This window comes from Anomalospiza imberbis, chromosome 27 (genome assembly GCF_031753505.1).
Source record: "Anomalospiza imberbis isolate Cuckoo-Finch-1a 21T00152 chromosome 27, ASM3175350v1, whole genome shotgun sequence".
NCBI classification, from domain to species: domain Eukaryota; kingdom Metazoa; phylum Chordata; class Aves; order Passeriformes; family Viduidae; genus Anomalospiza; species Anomalospiza imberbis.
The window spans coordinates 1,732,456-1,746,734 of record NC_089707.1 but is presented as its reverse complement, the minus strand read 5'-3'; the positions used below and the strand labels follow the sequence as shown (position 1 = coordinate 1,746,734).

The window sequence follows — 14,279 nt, the reverse complement described above, 5'->3', positions numbered from 1 at the left end:
CGATGATCCTCCAGGTCCCTTCCACCTCAGGATGTACTGGGAGTCCACGATTTTAAGCTGATCTTGCCCCAGATCATGGCAAAGCAATAAAAGGTCAGGGAGAGGGAAGACAAAACCAGGAATCTCTTGGCAAAAACATCTCCCAGCTCAGCCGGTGCCGAGGCACCAGCCCCAAACTGCCCCCTTGCCTTCCCAGCTCAGTGCTGAGCAGGGCCCCTCTGGAAGCACAATCTGGGAATCACAACCAGGAGCAGTCACAGTGCAGGGCCTGGGGTGGGGGGAAGACACCAGCAAGGCCAGAGCAGCTCCAGAGCCCCCAGTGTGGGATGGCAGGGGGGAACAGCAGGCACTGGGATGCCAGCAGGCAGTGGTGCACAGGCAGGGGAAGGCTGATGCTCAGGCAGACTGGATCCATTTCCAGAAGCCCCAAAGATTCACTCCTGGGTCTGCTTCCCTTGAGCCTTCCTGGATGACATCTGGAGAGTCACAGACTCAAAAATCCTGGGGGTGGCAGGGCTCAGTCACAGGTGAGTGCTGAGCTCCAGGGGTTGTGCTGCCCTTTCTCAGGGCTGCTCCTGAGCCAGCCCTGCCTTGGACACGGGCTGGCCACCAAGGCAGTGACCAAAGGTGACACCGAGGCACAGACAGGTTTTGCTTTTCCACAGCACCCAGCAAAGAGCAGGGGACAAACTCCTCACCCAAGGCCTTTGCTCCACAGGGTCCTGGAATCAGAACTGTTCAGGTTGGAAAAGATCTTTCAGATCAGCGAGTCCGGCTGTGAGGAGACAGTGGCCAGGCCACCCTGCCCTCTCTGACAGCTCAGCCTGGCTCCCCAGAACTCCTGAGCTGCTGGATGCAGAGCACATCAGTCCCACAGGGATCTGTCCCTCCTCACCATCCAGGGAATGTCAGGTGCCAGCAGGGAGGGTGACACAGGAGACCCAGGCCTGGAGCAGTGCTGGGAGCAGAGGGTTCCATGGGATCTGTGGGTTGGTTCCTTCTCCAGCAGGAATCCTGGGAGTGCCTTGGGCACCACCCAAACCAGGACAGGGATGGCAGCTGAGTTTTCTTCCTGGATCTCTGTGGCTGGAGTTGAAGGGAGGCACAAGAGCTCCAAGGGGCACCATATGCTGCTCCCTCTGCAGGAAAGGCTCTGATAAAATCAGGGGGATTAAAAGCTTCTACTTGAATTTCCTCCTCTCTCTCTTTCACCAGAGATATAAACGATGGGGGAGAGGTAATTAGGGAATTAATTAAGGCTGCTGCCCCTCCAGCAATCACTCATTTACAGTCTCCAGAGGTTCCAGCACTCTGCTGTGTGCTGGGGAAGAAGCTGGAGCTGCCCAACTCCCAGCTGTAAAACATCTGGGTTACTGTGCTCCTGGATTCCAGGACATACACTGTGTTTGGCTCCTACGAGAAGCTACTGGATGTTCCTCTCACCCTCTGAGCATTCCTGCCCTTTTCCAGGTTTTCCTCGTGCTGCCAGACCCACAGCAGGACACACCCTGTCCCACACAAAGCAGAAAACATTCCAAAATACCCCTGACTTCCAGGGCTTTCAGTCCCTTCCCAGTGGATAAGGAGGCAAAGCCAGACCCCAGAGGCTGCACACAGAGGCTCCCATGGAAGACACACTCAGGAATCCACAGAACAACTGCACTTGGTCCTAAACCCCTCTGAGACTGCCCGGGATGAGGCACAGAGCTGAGCCCTGCAGAGGGTGGGAGCTGCTGCAGCCCCTGACCCCCTCTGCAAACACTTCCAACCCTGCTGGATCCAGGCAGCAGGAGAGCCCAGGAGGGCACAGGGACCTCACTGACCCCAAACCCAGAGCAGCTGTTTGTGACCCCGGGGTGCTCCAAGAAGCTCCTGCCAGTGCCGGACTGCTGCAGTGGGAGACTCACCAGAAGGGATTTAAAGACAGTGCTGCCCCTCTGAGCACCAGGGTCAGCAGGGAGGTGTTTTCCAAAGCCTGCATGTGATTTTTTTTCCAGTCATTTTGCTGTTGCAATCCCCTTTCTACTGTAGTTTTCTTTATTGGTGCTTGGCCCGGCCTGAACTCAGACCAGCCTGATCCTCCTTAAATGGATCCTCCTTCTCCTCCTCACTTTGTACACTTCAATAAATAAGTTTTTACAGGTTCATTGTGCATTGTACAAACTAAAAACAAAGGAAATAAAGCATAGGAAACTTAGAAGTTTTCATCACAGCTCTATAAAGTCGGCCCTTCCTGCACACACGACACCGAGTCACGACGCAAGTCCCTGGCCCAGGGGGACAGTGACAGCACAGGCAGCCAGGTCAGGGTGTTTTTGTGAACTACCATTCAAGAACCTACTCAAAAGCAAAGGAACACAAAAGCAAAATGCACCTTGTTAATCCATGTAAACGGCCAAGCCGGGTCGGAGTCAAGTATCAAAACCCTACCAATGAAACACGTCGTGCTTGGAACGAAAAAACAACGAGCTGAGCAAACTCTGCAGCCTGCAGCAGGACAGAAACACAACGTTCAACCTTCCCAACACTGGGGAAAGAAAGGGCTGCACCAGCACCAGCCAGCACACACCCTGTTCAAACACCAAGGCCAGCCCCACGAAGCGAGTTACCAGACCAGCTACCAAAATTCACAGTGACCCCAGCACCACCAGCAACTGCAAATGGCCCAGGGAAGTAGTTTGGATGGGTCAGGACTTGGAATTCTCCTGTTCCAGCTGTGCCTGCCCAGGCTGCTCCAGAGGGGAGCACAGAGCCCTCGTTAGTCACAAACTCAATTAAAACCCACCCAGTTAAAAAGCGCTTGGCTCGGTCTGAACCAAACCCCCAGGGGGGAGAATTCCTTCCTCTGTCAGCCCTGGCTGCCAACCAAGAGGATTCTGGGATATGAACACAGTCAGAGGAATAAATAATCTGCAGACCTTTAAAAACTGGGTTTGGCATTGGTCAACCCCCCCAAAATCAGCACCAAGGATTCAAACCAGAGGCACAGTTCTGACGGACAAAATAGCACCGAGGAGGCTCTTTTACATCTCTGCTGGTGTGCCAGTCCTTTAGTATTCAGAGAATTTAATAATAATAACTTGTATTTATGAATCTAGGTGGAATAAAATAAGTCAAAATTGTTTTCACTTAAAAAAAAAGATAAATACTTTATCTAAACTATCAACAATACAAACTGGAGCTTTAAGCATTTCTTTTGCTTTTTTTTTTTTTGCCTTTTTTCCTTTTTTTTTTTTTTTAGTCAGATTCACAGTAAATGTTTGCTCTGTTATTTAGGTCTTTTTTATGGTTTTTATTTTGTCCAGTAGTAAGAGTAGAAACCCCTGCACAGGCCAGGTGAGCACCTTTCAGTGGAAGCCGAGTGAAGTTGGTCCACGTTGTCCTTGCATAGGTCACATTGGGTTGAGGTAGAAATCCTAGTTACCTGCACAACAGGAGGAGAGGAAGAGACTCATCTAAATAAAAGGCAAAAATCTGCTGTGTTGTTAGATGTGTCAATCATTCCTACATTGCTCCATGACCTCCTCAGATGAAGCAAATCTTGACCCAATCCCAATTAGAGGAAAGGATGGAGGTTCCAAGGGATGTGTGGCCCCTCCAAATGCTGCAGTTTTTCAAGCTGTGGCTGTGTTGAACTCTGTTCTATGGGACTAAAATCAAGTGGGGGGAAAAGAGTAAAAAAGGTATTTCTCCCCCTCAGTATTTCACCTTTTTATAGTAAAAGTTAATCTGCTTTGAGTTTTGTTATTATTGTGGGGGAGGGACATTATGAATCACAGAAAGGTTTGGGTTGGAGGGACCTTAAAGCCCATCCACCCCTGCCATGGCAGGGACACCTGCCACTGTCCCAGGCTGCTCCAAGCCCTGTCCAAGCTTGGGCACTGCCAGGGATCCAGGGGCAGCCCCAGCTGCTCTGGGCACCCTGTGCCAGGGCCTGCCCACCCTCCCAGGGAGCAATTCCTAATTCCCAATATCCCATCCATCCCTGCCCTCTGGCAGTGGGAGCCATTCCCTGTGTCCTGTCCCTCCAGGCCTTGTCCCCAGTCCCTCTCCAGCTCTCCTGGAGCCCCTTCAGGCCCTGCAAGGGGCTCTGAGCTCTCCCTGGAGCCTTCTCCTCTCCAGGGGAGCACCCCCAGCTCTCCCAGCCTGGCTCCAGAGCAGAGAAGCAAAGCAGATTATTTCAGTCCCCCGTTCCTGGTTCCAGCCCTGGTTCCCCCAAAATTGAACACACCTGAACACATTTCTGTTCTCACTGAAATCAAGGGCACTGCTCAAACACCTTGGCTTCAAGTCACAGGACTTGGGATCACAACCACCTCTGGTACCATCAGTTCTGCTCCTGTGCTCCACAATCCAGCTTTGACACCCAGCTATTTTTCTACAAGTCCCTTTTGTGCTTTGCCTCTATTTTCAGTATTTTTCAGTGACAGGGACTGTCACACCTGATGGATCCTAGTCCAGCATGGTCTCAGTTCCAGGTAATTCCAACAGAGAATCTCACACACAGACCCCAAACTGACCCTCCTCACCATCCCCATCCTCTCTCTGTTTGGGGTTTTCCAAGCCCACCTTTCTGCTGGCACACAAAGCCCTTCCTCAGCCTCCCTTTCCTGCAGGGAAGGACCTGGCAATACTTACATGCCTCCCAAAAGCCTAACCAGGTTTTTGTGGTGTCTGAGGAGGAATTTGATGAGGAAGACACTACACACAATGCACAGAGGCTCTCTCAGGTATGTTGTAATTGAGTTTTATAAGCAGCAAAGTGTGTTCAACCACGTTTGTAGCTTTGGTACCAGTAGACAGCAACATCACAGACCTACAAGGAAAGCACGGAGCCAGCTCTGGGGCTGGGCACGCTGGATGCACTTGGCAAGCACGAGTTGGTACAGCAGGATTGCCACAGAGTGTTTGCATGAACCACAGGACCCAGCTCTGTGGTGGTACAGTTTATTCTGTAGTAGCTCTAGAGACAGTTCAATAAATACCTGCTGCAGGAGAAATGCACACAGCCTCCAGAACCCTCCTCTCCTACAGCCTTTGTGGAGAGTGGAGCCCACTTCCCCCTGCACATTCCCTGTGCTCCCAGGGCTTGTAAGCAAAAATAAAACATCTGCTGGGGCTGTTCCTGCTGGCCCTGGCAGGAAGTCCAGCACAGGGAAGTGACAGGGAGTCACAGCCCTTCTCTGCTACCTGTGGTTGTGTTTCCAGTGATGCAGGGGACACTGACTGCACTGCAGGCCCAGGGAATTTACTCTCCAAGCAAGACTGAGGCTTATAACCTAGAGATTTTAAACTTTATGACTATTGAGAGCAGCTGTTGTTGACTGGCAGTTTTTACTGACCACTACGTTGTCACACAGAGTCACAGAGAGGCACCTTTGGGCACCTCAGTGCTATGGACAAGGACTGGTTTGGGATAAACAGGCTGTGCAAGAGGGGAGGGGGATCAGATGGGCAACACCCACATCCAACAACTGTATAAAACCACATGGAAAATAGACATTTCCTTGTGTTACTACCTCCAGAAAGAATACTTTCTCTTCCTATGAAGAGATCTCAGCCTGAACATAACCCTGAGCCAGAGCAGAGTTACCCCTGTGAGCACTCCTTGTCGAGAAATCCTGACTCCCAGAACAAAGAGCACCAACACTTCCCATCCTCTGCCACCAGCTGATTTGCTCCCCACATTTTAGAGATTTCTCTCCCCATTTTAGAGGTTTCTCTCCCCCATTTTAGAGCTCATTTTCCCCATTTCAGAGGTTTCTGTTTCACGGAGCCCGGCCCTGACCTCTCTCTGCAAAGGAAGAAGCGTCAGTGAGCATCTCGCACGCAAACTCCTCTGGTTTTGTGTCTGGCCTTACCTTACAAAACAAGAACTGTTAGCTAAGCAAGCTCTTTATCGTGGCTTAACCCCCGAAAGGTGCGAAGCATAAGGAGGCTGCATGCCAAGGGTCACCCACATAGCGGCCGTGCCAGCGGCGTTGGGCTGCGGGAGCACGCGGGGCAGGGGCGGGTGATGGACTGTAAAGGAGGGGCGAGAGGGTTTGTGCTGGAGAGAAGCCAGTTTAATAGACAAAGAAGAGTTAGGCTGGACAGGAGCAGAGGAGGAGGGCAGGAACGTCTCGCCAGGAGGGATGGAGGGCAGGTTCTGCAGGAGAGCAGGCTCGGAGTTAGAAGCGAGTAAAGGAGGAGGGGGAGGCAAGGACACGTTAGGTGGGGGTGGAGGGGGATGGAAGACAGATTGCACTGGAGCTCTGTTGAGGTGCTGAGCAGGTCTAGTCTCACTAGATGTTACTAAATTAGAGGAAGAGGGTGGGAAGGATGAGGATGAGGTGCTGGCAACAGCCTGCAGAGGGTTTAAGCTTAGCACGGTGCTGCTAGAGACAGCACTGCTGCTGAAACTGGCTCCAAATTGATGAGGAGAGGAGGCAGAAGGCACCGCATGGTTAAAAATACCTGCAAACAGGAGAGAAAAACTCAGCTTCAACAGATGGGCTTTGTACAGTCTCAAGTGACAAGAGAAACAAAACAAAAAAGACAAAAAAAAAAAAAAGAAACAAACAAACAAAAGCAAAATTATAATAGTTACAGCCCCATACAAAAATATGCAGCGTGAGAAGGCAGCAAGCAATGAAGAGATAATGGTGCAGGCCAGGAGGTACAAAAGGTTCCACTTACCTTTCCTACTGCCAACCTCTAAATGCCACGAGGAAAAATGGTCAGACCCAAGAACTGTCAGTTCTATACCACACGGGCAGAGTTTTGATGAGATTAGAAGTGATCTTTAGAGTTGCTTATCTGAAGACTCAAAGTGCTGCTCTTCCCTCCCCACCCTCCTGCTCCCCCACTTACAGGGCAGCAGAGGGGAGGTGTAATTCCAGCAAATCTACGTGCTGAGAGATGTGAGAGTTAGGATTTCCCGACATGGTGCCTGAATGATTATGGACAGGTAGAGAAAAACTGCCCTAGACACTTAGAAATGGCAGGTTCAGCCTGTCTTCTGGTCCTGCCAGCTTGTCCCCGGTGTGTGCCACAGAAGCCAAGCCTGTGCAGAATCCCAGAAGTGCAAGGTGCATATGGCATTGCCCTTCCTGGCCAAGAAATGCTCTTCATGTCCATTCAAGGGCCAGAATGCTACAGAACTCCCAACACCAGCTCCTCTGATGTTCTGCTCCTCCTGGATCACGCTAAATCCATTCAAGGCCTAAACTCAACCTTTACTCAAGTTGACAAGTTAGAGATCCTTAACATGGTACCAGGACAAGTCAAATCTGTTACCTGCAGGCAGACCTAAGTTGGTTCCAACACAGCAACATCTGAACAAGCAAACATTATCAATCACAAAGTCTGGGTGTATTGTTTCATTAAGGTGGTACAACAAGCTCATCTAGCAGACAAAGCTCATGAGATTTCACTGTAGGGAACTGAAATCATCCTAGCAATTCCAAGAGAGAGAAAGAGAGAGAGAGAGGAGACTGGTTATGTGGGACAGATCTGCTTCGCATCCTGTAGAAATGAAAGAGTTTCACCCCTGGAGAGGCAGTGTCAGACTTTCCTTTAGGCCCTGTCTTATACCAGAGAAAGAGTTCTGCCTACCTCCAACTGTTCCACCTGTAACCCCAGGAGAGAAGTTCCCCATAGTGTGAGAATTAGTCAGTCTGGTTGCAGCTGATGACACGTGGACCAGACTGGCAGCAGCTGGCATTGAATTAAATAAGGACTGCAATACTGAGGAATTTGTCACCGAGTTGAGGTTTGCTTGCAAGGCCATGGGGCCGAGGGGGAACTGTGATCCAGTGGTCAGAGTGTTGAGGAAAGGATGGTGCGTCGGGACAGACGGCGCTGGGTTCCCTGCTGAGGAAACAGCAGTAGAAAGGCTTTTACCATTCAGAAGGCCACCAGACGAAACAGCAGCAGAAATGAAAAGGTTGTGGCCATTTTTAAACTCCACGTCTCGGTCCCTTCCCTTGCCGACCTTCCCGTTGTGCTGCACAGAGTTTTTCTCCATAGACCCCCCAGCTCGGGCGCTCAGCTCGCTGAGCTCTTTGCCCTTCACCCCCGGCCGGCTCAGCTCTTCTCCCTTGGTGCCCAGAGCTTCCAGCTGCCTCTTGTTCAGGAACAGGTTCGTGTCTGACACCCCCAGGTCCTTGCCTCGCTGCGAGGGGAAGCCCAGGGAGCAGCTGGGAGCAGAACCATCCCCAGCTTTGTGTGGAAGAGCAGCGCTGTCCATGAAGCCGTGCAGGCCCAGCTCGGAGGGCAGGCCCCCGTTGTAGCTGAAGCCGTTGGGGGGGTTTGTGCCAGGGCTCAGCCCATCCGAGGGCACTGCCAGGCTCTTCCTGGGGTGTCCCGGGACCTTGGTGTCCATGGGCAGCCCGTCCTCAGGGGGCGGCCTGAAGGCAAACAGGGAGTTCTGGCTCAGAGCTGACACGGCCTGCAAGGGGCTGTCTGTGGTTTTGGTCAGGTTGATGTCAGATATCGGTGAAAAAGTTGATTTCCATTTGCTGCTGTTCATGTTCTCGTTGCTTTGTGCTTGTTTCCTCCCCGATATGCTGCCACCTGGTTGGGGGGAAGGTTTACAAATGTCAATAAACAGCATTCACTAAATCTGCCCCTTGAGAAAGGGGTTCTATAGAATCACAGAGTCCTCAAGGCTGGAAAAGACCTTTAAGATCATCAACCAGCACCACCACCATGGTTATCACTAAATCATGTCCTCAAGTGCCACTCCATTGGTTTTTTGAACACTTGCAGGGATGGGGACTCCACCACTGCCCTGGGCAGCCCCTTCCAATGCTTGACAATCTTTGTAGTGAAGAAATTCTTACAATATCCAATCTAAACCATCCCTGGCACACCTTGAGGCCATTTCTTCCTGTCCTGTCCCTTGTTTCCTGGGAGCAGAGCCTGATTCCCCCTGGCTGCACCCTCCTGTCAGGGAGTTGTAAAGAGTGAGGACTCCCCAAGCCTCCTTTTCTCCAGGCTGAACTCACCCAGCTCCCTCCTGGTGCTCCAGACCCTTCTCTGGGCAGCACCCACATTTTTTATCCTTCAAAACCCACCTTTTATCAGTCTGTAATTCTATTTCTGAACCAAAGGCAGAAATGTTTGTGAAGTCACTTAAAAGTACTTAAAATTCAGTTTAACACTCTGGAAAAATCTAATAATACTGATCTGCTTTTCCCCCATCTTTGTACTACAGATCCCTCCTCAAACCCTGAGTCAGTGAAAAAACTCATCAGATCTTTGCTGACCTGTGACTACAGAAAAAAGCGACCCAAAATCTGTAATTAGCAGCCACCTGACTTAATGATGATTAAGAATGACACTTGGTCCAGCAGCAGAAAGAAACATCCCCCTGGCTGTCAGCTTCACCCATCCCCAGACCCAGCCATCACCACAAACAATTCCCATTCCTCACACGTACCATTTTCAACAGTCTTCTGTGGAGATTTGCTTTCCAATGATATTGTTGCAATTTTCCTCTCAATTCTAGTGGGAAAATAGAAAGGTTATAGCACCTACAGCAAACCTTCTGTTGCACATTTCCCCTCACAATCTATACTCCTCATGATCATGAGGAGAGTATAAAAAAACAACTCAGTCCCACAGCCTTGTGTCACTAAAGGAATTTATAAGCATCAAAAAACCCATCACAAACTTCAGGCAGGAGCTATTACAAGAATTACTGCTCTTTGACAGGATTAGTGCACGTTCAGAGAACCTTGTTGTTTTTCTTTCAAAACAAGAGGTAGAACCACATTACAATAGTGGTAATTTTCCACAGAACCATAGGATGGTTTGATTGGGAGGGACCTCAAAGCTCATCTCATTCCACCCCTGCCATGGCAGGGACACCTTTCACTGTCCCAGGCTGCTCCAAGCCCTGTCCAGCCTGGCCTTGGGCACTGCCAGGGATCCAGGGGCAGCCCCAGCTGCTCTGGGCACCCTGGGCCAGGGCCTGCCCACCCTCCCAGGCTCCTGCCAACCCTGGGTTGAGCCCCCTCCTGATTCCTGCTGAATCAAGGGGAGAGGGGCAAACCAGGCTGGTTTGGGGGCTGCCAGCAGGACTCAGGGTGCAGGAGGTGCAGCTAGGGGTGGGGGTGGTGGCTGGCATGTGTCCTGACACATCAGCTCAGCCCCTGTCCCTGCCCAGCCACCCCAACACCCCCACCCTGAGCATCCCTGGCAGCGCTGTCCAAACGCTCCTGCAGCTCTGGCAGCCTTGGGGCCGGGACCATTCCCTGGGGAGCCTGGGCAGTGCCAGCACCCTCGGGGGGAAGAACCTTTCCCTGAGCTCCGTGCCAAGCCCTGGCCCAGCTCCAGCCCTTCCTGGGCTCCTGTCCCTGTCCCAGAGCAGAGCTCAGCCCCTGCTCCTCTGCCTCCCCTCAGTCTCCTCCATTTCTCAGAGCAGTTATTGCCAAGGCCAGACCCTGCCAGCCTTGCAAACACAGCTGCAGCAGGTTATTCTACTGCCTGAATACCTTCCCTGTTTACAGCTTCAGCCACATAAGAGGTTTGGGATAATGGGATGGGCCTTCAAGCAAGGAGAACAAAGAGGCTTAAACACACCCCTCCTGCTGAGAGTAGTGTTATCAGCCCTGAGAGAAACCCTATCCTGAAACCGTGCCTGTGCATTCACCTGCTGCTATTGTGCTCATCCTCAGAGCCCTGCTCGTCATCCGATGTCAGGGGGGAGTAATGGACACCGTTGCTCTGAACGAGGGGCTTCTCTTTTTTCAGCACTGGGGGCTGGTCATTGTCCTGGTAAGGAACAGGAGAGTTCTTCAGGGAGTTTTCAGGAGAGGAAATGGCTGTTATTTCTAAGGGCTGGTTAATGTTATTGACCTGGGTGAGAAGGAAAGAAAGCAGTTACACATGAGAGTATCCCTGGAAAAGCATCTTGTTAAGGATTTTAATGCAGGTTTCACTTGCTCTGGGACATCCAACAGCTGCTTGTTTAGCACTGCTGCTGCTGTCTTCCACCTCCTGCATTAGAACCTGGGGTGAAAGCTCAAATGTAACTTGGTAAAATAGCTAATTTTCATTCTTTGATTTCGTGTTTGACATCAGAAATGACGACCTGGGATAAACCTTTTCTTCTCAAACTACACTGCAGGATCACATGCACACAACTCTCTAGCTGGCTTCATTAGCAAGAATGCCATATGCTTCTGGCACTCCTCTGCTGTTTAGTCAATCTTAGCTTAAACTATTTTCAAAATATTGAATCTACAGCCTCAAAAATCAACTTCACTGCAGAAATAAGCTCTTTGTCATGAGGGAAGAGATTATTTTTAATTTTTAATCCTCTGACAGCAAAGAGCTCTTTGAAGACGTTCTGCTTATACACAAACTGTTCACCAACTTAGTGAAAACGAGAGGCAGGAGAATTGCTGCTAAGAGCCTTCATGGCAATTCCAGTACCAGCCTGGGAGCCTGGAGCTTATCCCTTGTGGAATCCTCAGATTCCTTCCCCCTCAGGGAAATCCCCAGAGCCTTGCCTTGGAGAGACTTACCATAGTCTTTCCATGGTCTTACCATAGAGATTTTCCCCACCTGAGTGGACAGGAAAGACTTCCCCATGGAGTCTTGCACAATGCTGATCCATCCCAGTTCCTTCCCCCATATGTCCCAACTTCCCCTGGTTTCTCCTTTCCCTGTTGGTTGTGGTATCCCTGGTGGCCAGCCCCATCTTCCCTGAAAGCCAATGCCCTCTGCCCTGCCCTTGGTACCACCCCTGTGCCCTCCCCTACTTAAACCTTGTGCAGTGCACATGGTTTGTCTTTTGTCCCTGGTTTCCCTTTGGTGTGCTGAAATAAACCTTGCTGGAACTGACCATATGTTATAGATACATATTATAATATTGGCTTTTTTACAAATATTAAAATGGATTTTATATGTGTGATGTTAAAGTAACTGTGTTGTAAATATATAGTCTGTTATTAATTAAGCTTAGACATAGTAGTGATATAGCTGATATAAGTGTGCTTGTGTTAAAATGCCTGCTTGGATGGGATAACATCCAATGAACACAGGATGAGGACACCTGTACAGATCTGCCAACGATCAGCACTCACTGTCTGAAGAAAGTATGGACCAAGGCCCAAACTGGAAGTGATAAAGTGATAAAGAAAAGGAACCAAAGGAACTAAAACCACAGCCAAGAAAGACAAATGCTCTAAAAAGGTGAACCCAAGGAGGGGCCATGTAAAAAAGTTCCTGGAATATGTAAACTAGTTTATGGACATGCATAATGGTCTATGAATATGCAATGGACTGATGTAAGGAAAAAGGTATTTAAGGGGTATCCCCAAAAATAACAGGGTGCTCTTGGCTGAGTGCCAAAATGCACCTGGCCGTAGTAACCTTTGCTCCATGGTCCTTGGCTCCTATTGTCCTTTATTAAACTTCCTAATTTTCACATCACACAGAAGGCCCTTCTGCCTCTCTTTGCTGAGCTTGCCATGCTGAGTGTGGTGTGTGTGGACTTGACTGCCTTGCCTGAATGCTTTCCCAAACAGCTTTTCCACAGGGGAAGGGGAACAGGTAACAGCAACCACCCTCTAAACCCCATGCTGCTACAATCCCAAATTCCAAGAGCTCTCCCAAAGCCCAGCTCGTGCCGTGGGCCCTTACCATGGAGTTGATATTGAGCGGCGACCCCGAGGGCTGTGTAAAGAGCCCGGCCACCGAGGGCAGGGGTTTGCGTTTCGGGGAGACGGCGGCGTTCCCGCTGGCATTCCCAGTGGAGGATCTCTTCCGCCGGCCCCGCTTCTTCCCGTCCTGCGCGTGGGCCTGGCCGCCCTCCGGCCGGGCGCTGCCGGGCACGGGGCTGTGCTTGCTGGAAGGGGATTGTTTTACATGTCCTGTATTAGGAGAGATTGTAAAGATGATTCTCCTCTTGGCCTCGTTCTCAGGATCTGAAAACGCTGCATCAGACTGCAGGTCCCCCTTTGTTCCTTCGGCAAAGATCTTCTGAGCCTCTGCACTCTGCAGTCCCCCTGCCAGGCTCTGGGCCGGGCCACTTAAGCGGGGGCTCGAGTGCTGCTGAGCAGGGGAGTTCTGCCCAGAGTTCCTCATCATTAGCAAAGGATGTTGTGGAGTGGAACTCCGAGACCCTACAGAGTTAAAGAGACTCCCAGAGTCGTCCAGAGCTGCCTGATCAACACTATGGTTAAGATGGGCTGGGCTGTTTGTAAGATTTCCATTGACTGCCACGGAGCCAGAAGAGTAAGAAAAACCTGTTGAGAGGGAAAGTATAGATCATTGCTGGGGCTGAGCGAGAGAGAGGTCACTGAGTACAGGGCTGGGAGGGCCAGGAGGGATTCCAGCTCTGCCTGGAGAACAGCCAGTGGCCCTGGATTACATGAGAAACACACAGCTGCTTTTCCACGGGGCAGTGAGAACGTGGCTCTCTGGGTGCTGAGGTGCCAGCTGGGGGTTAGGGACTTCCACTGCTCTCTTGCCAGTTCAGGAAAATTCACCTGGTATATGGAGGTATCCCATAGAACACGTGCTCCTCCCAGTTTTACATGGAATTCAAGTTTAAGCTTTGTTTGAACTATTACCCCTTTTGAAATCAGGGGTCCTCTACTCTTAACTCCTTCCTTTCATCAAGGAAATGGATGGCCAGACTCAGTCCTTCCCTTCCCCAAAAAGAGAAGGACTTTGCCATCCACACAGCCCACCTCCTCCAAATTCATCAAAAGGCTGGGACTTAGGAAATGACAGAGGACCTTCAAAGACATAATGGCAGAAAAATTCCACAAGGAAGGAATCTCGGGAAGGGAATTCAGTGTTTGTCATAGGGTATATCATAAATGGGTTTAGGGCTCTAGAATGGCCTGGGCTCTCTAAATGAAAAGGGCAGAAGGGAAAAACATGGTAATGGTTTGCAACAAGTTTTTAAAAAATATTTCATTTGCTTTATAGAAAACTGCAGCCAAGCCCTTTGCAAAAGAGATACTGAAACAACCCAAGCCCCTCAGGATGGTAAACACTGAGAACAAAAGCACTCTTTGGTGAGGGATCAGCTGTAGAACCTACTTTTCCTGGCCCACAAGATTCCCAGTGTGGCTAGAGACCATGATTTCCACAGATGAGTGAGTCAGAAGCAATGTCTGCACCTAAAGGGATCCCCATCCTCTCCCATTTGAGCTTTTCCCACCCAGGTTGTTGTGCCTTTACAGCCGCTCCATAACCTACCCCAAAAAATTCATTCTGCTATTTAAAGACCCTGTAAAATAAAACTTCTAGAGCCAGATCACCAGCTCAGCACA

The 14,279-nt window shown here is 50.4% G+C and overlaps 2 protein-coding genes across 9 annotated transcripts in view; both read right to left on the bottom strand.

The window, feature by feature from the left end:
- Positions 1-14,279, bottom strand: part of SF3A2 (splicing factor 3a subunit 2) — a 114,713-nt gene that overhangs the window by 22,580 nt on the left and 77,854 nt on the right. The gene's annotated exons all lie outside the window — the stretch shown is intronic.
- Positions 3,022-14,279, bottom strand: part of DOT1L (DOT1 like histone lysine methyltransferase) — a 73,245-nt gene continuing 61,987 nt past the window's right edge. For 4 of the 8 annotated variants that reach the window (XM_068174152.1, XM_068174149.1, XM_068174148.1 and 1 more), the window contains 6 exons: positions 12,637-13,241; positions 10,640-10,845; positions 9,425-9,489; positions 7,597-8,556; positions 5,862-6,456; positions 3,022-3,424 (listed from right to left, as the gene is read on the bottom strand). In XM_068174152.1, the coding sequence (XP_068030253.1) occupies positions 5,897-6,456; positions 7,597-8,556; positions 9,425-9,489; positions 10,640-10,845; positions 12,637-13,241 (2,396 nt within the window). In that variant the 3' untranslated portion in view covers positions 3,022-3,424; positions 5,862-5,896. Of the gene's footprint in view, positions 3,425-5,861; positions 6,457-6,678; positions 8,557-9,424; positions 9,490-10,639; positions 10,846-12,636; positions 13,242-14,279 lie in introns of those variants that run through there. The other 4 variants (XM_068174151.1, XM_068174154.1, XM_068174155.1 and 1 more) reach the window with 4 other exon arrangements.